Source organism: Pelmatolapia mariae, linkage group LG16_19 (assembly GCF_036321145.2).
Source record: "Pelmatolapia mariae isolate MD_Pm_ZW linkage group LG16_19, Pm_UMD_F_2, whole genome shotgun sequence".
NCBI classification, from domain to species: domain Eukaryota; kingdom Metazoa; phylum Chordata; class Actinopteri; order Cichliformes; family Cichlidae; genus Pelmatolapia; species Pelmatolapia mariae.
The window spans coordinates 37,654,913-37,666,921 of record NC_086241.1 but is presented as its reverse complement, the minus strand read 5'-3'; the positions used below and the strand labels follow the sequence as shown (position 1 = coordinate 37,666,921).

At 43.3% G+C, this 12,009-nt stretch overlaps 1 protein-coding gene across 4 annotated transcripts in view; it reads right to left on the bottom strand.

Moving 5' to 3' along the window:
- Positions 1–3,139: 3,139 nt before the first annotated feature.
- Positions 3,140–12,009, bottom strand: part of raph1a (Ras association (RalGDS/AF-6) and pleckstrin homology domains 1a) — a 122,753-nt gene continuing 113,883 nt past the window's right edge. For all 4 annotated transcript variants that reach the window (XM_063499656.1, XM_063499655.1, XM_063499658.1 and 1 more), the window contains 3 exons: positions 11,505–11,625; positions 11,126–11,256; positions 3,140–8,989 (listed from right to left, as the gene is read on the bottom strand). In XM_063499656.1, the coding sequence (XP_063355726.1) occupies positions 6,650–8,989; positions 11,126–11,256; positions 11,505–11,625 (2,592 nt within the window). In that variant the 3' untranslated portion in view covers positions 3,140–6,649. The remainder of the gene's footprint in view (positions 8,990–11,125; positions 11,257–11,504; positions 11,626–12,009) is intronic.

Genomic DNA, 12,009 nt, shown 5'->3' with positions numbered 1-12,009 from the left:
CTTGAAAATGCTTGAATTTTAATATTGTCTTTTCAAGGTTTGAAAAGTGCTTGAATTTCAGATGTGGTGCTTAAAAGTGCTTGAAAGTGTAACTGTATTTCATTCACCACAAATAACTATCTGACTGAATAGTTTTCTTATCAGATAGAGAAATAAAATGAGTCGCAAAATGTAAAAGCAAAATTTCTCCGCCTGGGCTGCCTTGCGCCGCTGTCTGTTTTAATGTGTGACCCCGCCCCTCCCCCGGACAGTCGGGGATGAGTGCGCTAACATACCTGGAGGTTGCTGTTTTAATGAGTGTTTGACAGAAAACGACAATGGCGGAGTTTGCGTTCTCCAGTCGCATGATAGGTGAGTGCTAGTAAATAATTTTCCAGTACATGTACAATTATGATTATTATTTCGCTAGCTATCAAACCCGCGGGATAAATGATTGAAATGCACTGAGTGTGATGCAATACGGCAGCGCTATTATAGCAGTTAGTTATGGCATGGAGATTTATGGAGCATGCTGTGAAATTAGCTAACATTACTTAGCAGTAGCAGTAATATGAGTTACTTTACTCAAGTGAAAGCTTTAAACATTAGCCCGATACATAGCTAGCCAACTTAAGGCTTTCCACGGACCCAGAGGCTCCCTTTCAACTTTTGTCACAAGTACTGACTTCAAACTATATACCAGGGGCTCTGTTTTATTTTTTCCTAAATAAAACAGAGGCGTTTACTATGGGAAGAGATGGTAAAAACGGCGTTTTCTAATGACAGTGCTAGCAAACATTCTTCACTTGTGAGCAAAAAAGGAAAAAAACACCCTTCCCTATTTGTGTCAAACAATCAAAAATATATATGGAAACGTGAGATTTGGTTGTTTAGGAAGAGGGGGAAGTTTTAGGAGTGAGCGAGCGAAAGAAAGGGAGAAAGTGAGTATTCACAGGTGAGAGACTTGTGACGTTTACCGTGTTTGGAGTCTCAAGTTAGTGTGTTGTCTTGTGTAGTTAGTGTGTAGTGTAGTCGTTGTTTTGTTTTGTGTGTCAGTTCTACTAGTGAATGTCACAGTTGCTGCAAAAAGCCACCAAAGGCAGATTTCAGTGTAAATGCTGTCTCCAGGTGGAAAACGTTAGGAGTGATGCACCTGCTGTTGTCATACCTGCAGGGTTTATCCCTGTGCTGGGTGAAATTAATGGTAATATGAGGGATCGATCCATATGGTCACAAAGAATAGTCACTTGTTTTTGTGCTACCAAGTTCCCCGGCTTTCATTCAAAATGTGTTTATCGTGAGCACCGACACATTAAACTACTTAAACATTATAAATGGCTTCAAGCTCACACTGAGGCCTGTGGGGCAGCATCAGCCACTGAGACCGTAGACAAATATGTCTTTTTGTATATGGATATTTCATACATTAAGGCTGCCTGTTCATTTAAGGGAGATGAACAATACATTATAATTGTACCTAATAATATCACTGATGATAGATTAAATAAGTAGATTTTAGGTAAATGCTTGTGCATTCTTTAAGTCGTATATATTAAACTGAACTGAGTATGTTATCTGTTCAAAGCCTCTCAGTCAGTGCTGTTCTTCATGCCTGTCTTACTGTACATGATGTTATTAGCACAAACACTAAAGGTGATCATTTAGGACTGCAATGTAGTTAAACATCTTACAGTTAGTTTTATTGGGAATTAACTTAAAAAACAAACAAACATCTGTCTCCTATTTTTTGTGTCATACAGGAAAGAAGCATCAATATCTGATGAGAAGACTTAATAATTTCTTTTTTCATTTTTTCAACAGAAGATGAATATCTCTAACAAGTTGATTTGTTCACATTTGCACATCTTAATTTTTTAAGTGAAATATGTTTTTTGAGTTTACTATATGTATCTAAGACAACCTTTTCCTTTTGCAGTATTTTTCTGTGGTCCGTTTTTCTATGTTATAACAAAAGGGGAACAAAGGTGTTTAAGTTCACCTAGAATGTCATGTTAATGATAATGATAATGATTTGTTTTAATTTTCACATGGTCTTACTGAGGTGATGTGAATTGAAGGGGGGGGGGGGGGGGGGGGTTAAAATGCGCTGGAAAAAGTTGAAAATGGACCTTGAAAGTGCTTAAAAAGTGCTTGAATTTGACCCTGAAAAAGGTGTACGAACCCTGTATAAACTGTTCAGTTTGAATTGCCACAAGAACCTCAGCAAGGCCTTTCACTTTTCTGCGTTCTTGGTTCTTGAACCTTTACCAACATCCAACTACACTGAAAAAGACTGCTCCTAACTTTGGACTTCAGTTTAAGTTTTGAACAAAAGGTTATTTTTCTAAATATGGACAAAAATGAAACTAAAGTAATTTCTACCTGCTGTATTGTAGGCTTTTCATTGTAGCCCAATCAAGTTTAAATTAAGTCATGTTAATGTTAAAAATGTTGGAATCACAAGTTTCCAGTTTTAATCATTTCAGTTTAACATGACATTCTGTATCTTGTCTTCTTGCACTTGAATGTATGTAAAGATTGTTTAGGATTGTTGTAAAAAATCTAGGAGCATTTGAATTGCTCAAAGTTTGCTTCAACAAGTTTTACACGAAGTGTTATTAAAGTTAGGTTAACTGAACAAACTTGTGTTTGATTTATTTAATTTACAAACTTAAACAGAGTAAGTTACAATTTTGTTAAAGTGATTTAATCCTATAGTTTCAATAGAGCATGTTTTGGTTGAATAGATTTATCACATTTACTTAAAATTTCTTGTTCAAATTAAATGTATCATGCATTTTATATTTCACTAACCCAGTTGTGTGGAACCGGTTGACATAACTGGGTGGAGTAAATACAACATTTTATTTCTTAGTGTGGAGTTGCCCACCCCTGTTATAGACAAACTACACTTTTTGCTTTGGTTGTTGGTTTGATCGACTCATTTTGTGGATGTTTTATAAACAAAGACTACAACGTAAATGTAATATCACACACTCTAAGCATACATCACTGTGCGCATTTTGTTGCATCAGTTTACCCTCTAATAGGCATGTTCATGATGGAGTTCAGTTCTGCTAGCTTGCCAGAAACATGACCCTAGGATCCACACACTAACACGGCTTACAGACCTGTGTACAAACTTTCAGATGTGCACACGTTTGAATCATTTCTCCTTTATTTTAAATGCAACAGCAGTCGTGACACCAAACAGCCATGTGCTCTGCTGAGTGTCCTTGAGCAAGACATTTTCAAGACATCAATCAGCGTCAAACTGTATCTCGAGTGTCGCTGAAATACACCGAGTGAGTACTTTCCTGCAGGGTAGCGGGTTATAGGAAGTATTTCTCTCAGGTGAATCCCTCCAACCTCCCCAACAATATCACAAAACAGGCGGTTGTAATGTTAAAACGAACTTAAACCATTTTCTCACCATAATTACAAACCAGAGGGGGAAAAAACAACTGAAAGCGGAGATGATTGCCAAACTGGGGCAGGAATATCATATTTTTGGCATCTGTGCTGGTGCAGTGGTGGTGACATGTCATGCAGAGGATTTTCATCAGACAGGATTAAAAACTGGAAGGTACAGACAGAGTGAGGTTAAGCGGCACATAAAATGAAAAAGAATGATCAGAAAATTGATTTAAAAACTTTATCAAAAATGACAGAGCGAGTTTCAGTAACTATAAGAGCGGAAGGATGGAGCATCAGACTAACTACTCGACTGGCCTGAAACGTCCTATCAGAAGACATGTTGCTAAAAACAGAATCATTCATGTGTGACTTTATCTACCGACTTATACAGGCTAACTACGATAGCTGACTGACAGTGTCATGGGTTGTATCCACTCCTTCTTATATGCCATTGCTTTTAGAGTCCTTAAAAATGCCTCTTGGCACCAGAGAAGTGTATTTTTTTAACAGGGTGCTCTTTCCTCATGTCAGGCACTGCTGAACAATATCCACAATGATTTACCCACAGCCCCAAAAATATTATTTTAACCAAACGTTAACCCTAAATGTTTAACAACATGTGGGTGGGATCCTGCAACCAGTGAATCTTGTAGGTAAACAGTTCACAGAGCTGTCACCTTAATCTGATAGATATTTAAACTCCAAAGGTTAACATCAGGGTAAGATATGGATGTTTCAGAGCTCAGTGTGAACAGTGTTACTGTTTAAACAGGGCTCAAAATACTTGCAGTTGACTGAAGCCCCATCCACGCTTTAAAAAAAACACCACCAGGGGGTGCAAAAGTAAATAGAAAAGTGAAATTGTGCATTTAATGGCTCTATGAGTTAATTGCACCTGAGCCTGTCTTAATAGAAGCTGTTGTTCTTTTCAAAAGCATGTTCCAGTAATGAGACATTAAGGCCGACAGAGCGCTGTGCTACTCTCGGTCATCCTATCTGGTTGTTGCCCCCATAAAAGCTCGTCCTACGGTTTTTCCGGATGAGTGTTTTTTGGCTACATCGTCACACAAAGATGCTAGTGAGTCTGTCACAGATCATACGACTCCAGGCTTTAGGGTGGTCAGGGCGTGATGTAAACACAATGCTTTTAACAGTTTGAGCATGTTGCTTTTCAGGCACTTGTTCCCAGCATATCCTTTAGTGTTTAATTACTTCAGTGGTCGCACACTTTCACTAACTAACAAAGTGACTGAATAATAGTTAAAACAACACACACTCGTACAGTCTTCTTTCATTGGTGGACTATTAGGCTTGGACAGTATTTTTGTCATATTTTACCAGGTTATTTCATGTTTGGATATTTTTCTATGTACAAAAACTTTGTCTGCATCTCCCCCCCACCCTGACCCCAGCTTGCACAGTTGGAAAGTATCTTGTAAATTTCACTCAGCCATGACCCAGAAAAAAAACAAATTACTGACACTGACACAGCTTACACATGGAAGGCTAGCATCAGCTAGTGCTAGCACTTCAAACATTAGCCACACGCTGGGTGGTTTTCTTACTTTGAGATCGCTGCATCAGTCTACATTTTAATTTCCATTTAACCCATTTCCATTGAAGGTCTGACTGTGAAACGCTCTTCGGCTAATGACTTGTCAGTTACAAGTATACCTGATAAACACAGCATGACAAGGATTTGCATAATGAACTTAATGAATGACCTGTTTATTCAATAGGACCAAAACGAGTGGCTCAGTGCCTTGTACTAGTGCGGGCAAAGACGTTACAGTGTGATGATATTCTGTGAGGACAGTGTGGTGACAGCGAGGGGTATGACCTTCCTTTTAACAGGAAGAGCTCCACAACATTGAGGGAGGCCCACCATCTGCTGTGACAGGGTGGGGAGAATACCACCCGAGCCTTCTAGCCATCACTCACTGATGACACAGTTTCTGTTTAAACAATGTGGTGATTATGTCTGTCATTAAAATGTAAGGATGTGTTTGATTTGACTAAAGCTGAGCTCAGAGAATTAAACCTGACTCATCATAACACTTAAATACAGACAGCTGAGAGAAAAGAAGTCCAGCTCTATCCCGACGGCTCTACAGAGGGAAGACGAGAAAACAACTGGCGCAAATATACTTGTGTGATGTAATTTCAGTCCTAATTTGTTTATAATCTGTGCCCAGCATCCCTGGTTGAATGTCTGCCTGACATACAACATGTTTTCAATCAGCAGATATTCAACCAATTGGTTTTACCTCCTGGGAGGCAGCAACCAATCAGCCGCGAAGCTGTCAATCTCTTAACATGCAGCAGGTCATCAGTGAACCTGCGTAACATTAACCTCACATCTGCTCCTTTCTATGGAGGGACTTGATTTCAAAAGTAGCATCTTCTTGTTTCTGAAACTCGGCTTGTTTAACATGTGGCTAAAATGCAACCTAACCCTAAATAGTTTGCTAGTTACTTGGCGGTTTGTTAAGAGGTTAAGAGTGGAAAAAAAGAGACTTATTTAGAAATGACCCAAATATAAACCCAGAGGAACTGGCTGTATAACAGTTTTGGCAGCCCAGATCTTTAGAGAAGAAGGCAGACCCATCCCCAGTTAAACTCATTCGCTCCGGACACTTCTTAAAATCTTAAAATAACTATAACAACAATATCTTTCCAGTATTAAATAATCTTATATAAAAACACACACAAAAACAGTTGGAAATAAATGGCAAACCTCCCTCTAAGGGCTCCCCGCCTTCCCGCCCCCCCCCCCTCAGTTCACAATACACATTTACACACCGTGCCGTCCTTCAATTATTCCCTCCTTCCCTTAATCAGTAACATTACTGCCACTGCTCCATGCAGTACCTGTTGTTTTGCAGCAAAGGTCTCTGTTGCCATTAAAGTCTTTGTCTCTTGTCGTGTTTCGATTAAGCTGCACAGACACTGTGAAAAAAGCTCGATAGGTGACTTTTCTGCTTTGCTTGTATACAGATATATACATATTTCATACTTACTGGATTAAACATGTATTGTTAATGATAAGAGTAATGAGGTTAATATTAACAATCAGGGTCTGAGATTAAGAGTAGGACACTTGCTACTTTCTCAGAGTCCAAGGGTGGATGGTTTAGGATGGAGAGAGACGGACGAGCAGAGAGAGACATTAATTATTCTTTCTCTTCAGAAACAATTACACCGAATTGGTGAGTTCAGTTATTTAAGCTCCACCCACAGGGTCCTCCTTCCCCTACCACTCACTGGTCAGTTTGGTGCTTTGGTCCCGTTTCGGCGGAGCAGGAGGCGGGCCTCGCCGCAGCGTTGCATAGCCTGAGATGTTGGCGTGTTTGGCGGAGTGGGAGTGTGCGTGGTGGCGAGATAAAGTCTGAGAGTGTCCTCGGACTCCCTGCTGCTGCTGTTGCTGCAGGAGCTCAGGTGGAGGAGCGGGGAGGAGTGCCATGTCGTCCATGGTGCCCACAAGCTCCATCTTGGAGGAGGAGATGAGGTGGGAGGAGGTAAGCGAGCCGTGGCGAGACACAGACTTCCTCTTAAGGGTTCGGTTTAGGTCTTCCAGGAAGTGAGATTTTAGTGCCAGGGAACCTGGAGCAACTGATTTGGGGGAGGTGGGGGGAACAGGTGAGGAGGAATAAGAAGACAGTGATGGGGGTGGGGTCTGAGAGAGAGGTGGTGGTGAGAGGGGCATTGAAGTTGTATTATCGTACTGGGCCGTGTTGCTCATTCGCCGGTTCAGTGTTGGAGGAAGGACCGCCCCCTTTTTCAGTGACCCTTGTTTCCATGATGACGAGGATAAGGAGGAGGTTGCCGGATGTTGGTGTGACTGCATCTGGGGCTGGGGGTTTACCACTGCCACTTTTGGGGGTTGGTGAAAATCTGATGGGTGGGGAGGAGGAGGAGGAAAGAGCTCAGAGTCACTGGGGGGAGGTGGGAAGTAGTCTGGGGATGAATCGAGGTGAGGAGGCTGGGAAGGAGGAGGTGGGGGCAGAGGACACTGAAACTCAGATGGCTGGTGGTGCTGCCCGGTCTGCAGTCCCTGGAGCGCCAGCGGCAGGTTCGCCAGATTCAGTTTCCCTGGTTTGGGTAGCGGAGCAGGAAGCGAGGAAGAGTCTTTAGAAGGCGACCCTGTCGCTGACGAGGAGCTCGATGAGGTCCCCATTTGAGGAGCTTGGCCAAATTTGCTAACCAGGCTCTCAACTGTCTTGGGCCTCTCCTCCTGGGTCTCTCCTGATGAACTGGAGCGGATAGAGGAGGCTCTCTGAGGGGTAGGTGGAGGTCCCCGTTTGGAGGATCCTGTGGACGAGGAGGAAGGCGACTTCTTTATGGGCGAACTTGTCTTGGAGGACGAAGAAGAAGAGGGAGGAGGAGGGAACTCTCCCAGGGAGCTGTCGGGAGGAGGTGGAGGGAACTCTGGGGATTGTGGAGCCACGACACTGCCAGGTTGCCACTTTGGTTTGGCCTTAACTGCTGGAGGAGACAGAGGGGCAGCGATCTTGGATCCCTCCATGTTGGAGTTAGGGGAGGAGTTTCCTGGGAACTGATTGACAATTTGTTTGACCAAAGAGGAGGTAGCAGCTGCAATGGAGACAGAAGAGGAGGTGGAAGAGGGAGAGGTGGCGAGATTTTTGGATGAAAGGCTGTGCTGCTTTGGCAGAGTGGGAGGTGGCTGATTTGGGGAGTGTCCAGTGGAGAAACTCTGCTGCTTTTTAAATGATCCGTGTCCAACCTGTGGCTGTGTTGGAGACACAGGTGAGAGTGCGATGGGAAGGGAAGAGGGGCCTGAGGGTTTGGGAGCAGTGAGAGGGGGAAATCCTCCAGTGAAGGTTTTGGGAGGTGCAGGAGGTGGTGCATTAGGTGACAGAGGTCGGAGACCTTGCAGGGAGGCTGGAGGAGACAGCTCAGCGGGAGGTGGAGGTGGGGGAGAGTTATCCTCAGGCACTGCTGGGCTGAAGTCATACACCATGTTGGGAAACTTCTGTGACAGGAACTGTTGGAGGCCCGTGTTGGAGAGTTGAGTGCATGAGCTAGGGATGGGCTCTGGAGGTGGTGGAGGTGGCAACCCATTGGCATCCGGGCTCTCAGGGGGAGGAGGGGGTGGGAGATAGGAGGGCTCCTGTGTCAGCTCCTTCTCCAGTGGGGGTGGTGGTGGAAGAGCGGATGGGCTTGGAGGGCCAAATTTCAATGCTGCCATGGCTGAGCCCGGCGCTGGTGCCGTGGGAGGAGGAGGAGGGGGAGGAGATGGTGGTAGCTGAGGGGAGGTGCTGTAGGCAGCTGGAAGGGTGTTGTAGTTGGAAAGTGAGGGTGGGGGGGCACCCGCCTGCTGTGGTCTGGATTGGTTCTGGCTCTGCAGGTGAGCCAGCGTGCTGTACTTCACGTACGAGGCGGGAGGTGCCGGCTGATGGGCCACGCTCGCTACAGGGGGCAGTGCAGGAGGCGACGGTGGTGACGGGGAGGAATCCTCAGATGGGACGAGGCTGTCAGTGAAGCTGGTCTGGGATGGTGGAGTCTGAGGCTGGGGGGAGAGGCTGGGTATCTGCACAGGGATGGGTCTACTGATCGGGTCGATCTTCATCATCTGCAGAGACGGAGATCAGAGCGGGGAGTGGGATGCAGGATAAAGACGTGGTGAAGGGAAAGGAGGAAAAAAAAGAAAAGAAAAAATGACCACAAACTAAAGACACCTGACTCACAAAATCCACAAGAAAGCGAGACATCAAACGAGTGCAGAGAGCACACACTGAAACATTTACTGAAGAGTCATTACAAATTCGAATCGTGTGAGGTCTTAACATGCCTTATACACAAAGGTATTGAATGTGTTTGTTATTAAATATGTGTTTATACACTAGTTTGTATTTAATCATTAATTATTATTAACATTCTCCTCCACCGTGTTCCTTTTCCTGTCTTCCTCCCTGCGAAAGGTTTCTTCCTTTAAAAAGGGAGTTTTTCTTGCTGGCTCATAGAGGGTTTGTCTGGTTGTTGGGATTGTCTCGGTATTATTGGAGCGTCTTATATATAAAGCACCTTGTTGTTGTGATTTGACGCTATATCAATAAAACTGAAAATATGCCTTGTTTGTTTGTTGCTTTTAAGTCAGTTTTTTATTTTTGTTAGAGTTGTATCAACATAGTTTATTGTTAAATCCCCCAAACTGATTTTATCTTGTATAAAATGTTACAAGTTGTCCTTTTATATTCATATGTATATTTATTCCTATATCTCTATATATTTATCTATTTATCTCAATATTTATCTATCGTAACTTTGTTTCTACACTAATTAAATACGAGTTCTTGTTGTTTGTTGTATATTTGCTGCTATAACAATTCAATTTCCATCTGGGATTCATAAAGTTTCTCTGATTCTGAAGTTACTATAATGTTAAAATGTTAGTGCAGAGGGGCACGTGAGGCCAGCAGCAGGCTGTCAGTATACTAGCAATGAACAGTGGAAACCTCATTAAATCATCACACTGCTGAATCACTGTATGTCCAAGTCATAGTTAGGACTTGTTTATCAAAACAGAAAAACATATTTCAACATTATTATTATTTTTTTCAATGTTTTGGGTTAGAGTTCAATGTTATTAACACATTTTATATTGTGGACAGGTGTAAGGTTCCTCTGACACGCTTGTCTTGGGCAGTTTGTGGTTTAGCTGCTGTTCACGAGAGCCTGTCCAAGTTACTTCCAGCTTTCTTTATAAACTCTGTGTTTAACGACCTCTGATCTGGCATCAAACTCAGCGATGTCACGTTCATCGTGAACCGGGCTCAAATATGTCTGGTTAGCTTTATTTAAACAGTGTCATTTATTAAAATGTTTGCTAGTTAGGGCATTCACACCACGAGGTTAGGAAGGAAATCCAACAGGTCAGCTGCAGCCGCTTAAAACAGGTGAAAACCAACATGTACATGTCGCCATAGAGACAAGCTGGCGGGATCATCCTGACTCTAACCTTACCGGGGTCACCGTGCCCATGAGCGTGACCACTTCACGTACAGTAATGGCAACAAGCCCGTGTTACATTACATGACAGAAATCTCTGTAAAAATCTTTATTGCTAAATTAAACCCAATTATAAATAATGGCACTGGCTGCAGCTCAGCAGCAAAAAGAAAATCTTGTAAAACCTGACTTGCAAACACTTGTACAACACTCTGAATGATTTAGCTTTGTGTTAGCAGCTACTTGCTTTCTGACGACCAACGAAAAGTCCTGAATCCTAACTATACACCTGCAATATGTACATTTGCTTGTTTTTACTGCAGGGCTTTTTAAAGACTCGTACAGTTTGGGGTATTTTCACAGGTTTGAATCTGAACGTATGATTTAGCACAGACTGTGTGATCCACTAACAGAAATGCTGGAGGAAGCACCGTAGGTCTAAAGTCACACAAAAGGAAAACATCTGTCACATCTGCCAGATTTACTCAGCTGTTCAATGTCGTGATTGTCAATTTTTATACAACTGCAGCTCAAGTGTCACTTCAAATAAAACCAGTGTTTTAAAGACTGCAGCCAAGCTGTTAACATGCCGGTTACATCACTTCCTGTCTAACCTCCACTCCCTCCTCCTCCTGCACAAAGTGGCACTGGCATACGTCCCTTCATCTTTGATCGCTGGTAGGAAAGCAGAGGGGAAACATGGGCAAAGGCAGAACACAAACAGATGATGAAGGAGCACACTGTGTGAGCATGACCGCACCTCTCCTTGCGTTCCTCTCCTCCAAGCATCAGAGAAAATGGAGCTGACGACACTCTGGGAGCGGGTGTGGCCCAATGATGTCATCTCTGATACACCACTGTCTGACTGGCTCGAGTGGTTGGACTGGGATTCTGGAGGGTTAACAAAACATTGAAAAACTGATGACAGTGCGTTTAGTGTGTCTACTTGGACGTGAGAGAAAAGATGAGCTCATGTTTGAAAGAATCCAGCTGCATCTTTTCACAGCAATGTTTATCGGGCTCTGAGTGCTCCTTCAGCCCTAATGTGTTCTTCTGTAGGTGAGATGTACATTCATATATAACAACACACTGCTATGAACCTGCCAATGAATGATCTCAACCAAAGGAGGCACACGAACCTGGAAGGCTGGAGGAGCTGGATCCAGACTTGATGGAAGACGAAGACAGGGAGGACCAATCATAGGCTGCCTCCGACCTCCTCATTGCCTCCTGGAAGTTGATGTACAGCTGCTTCCCGTACTGATGGACACATACACAGGTGACACTTTACACAAGAGAGGCAGCTTCAGCAAGTACAGAGCGTCCCCACAGTGCTCCCACCATGTGCATCAGGCTGTGGGCGGGAATAAACACTGGGGGGGGGGTCAGTAACAGCACGCCGATCATAAATCAGTGGTGAATAAGTGAAAATGACTTATTGACACTTATAGCAAGTGAAAATAAAATAAACAATAAAAGGTGAATCAAATAGACCATTACGGCAAGGCTGGGATGGTCCATTTGGTAAAGTAAATCCGTTGGGCATCTTTCTTCGCCTTTAGACAATAATTCTGATGGCAAAAGAACCAAACGGGACAGGCAAAAAAAAAAAAAGAAAAAAGAAAATGACTTATTGCAAACTAA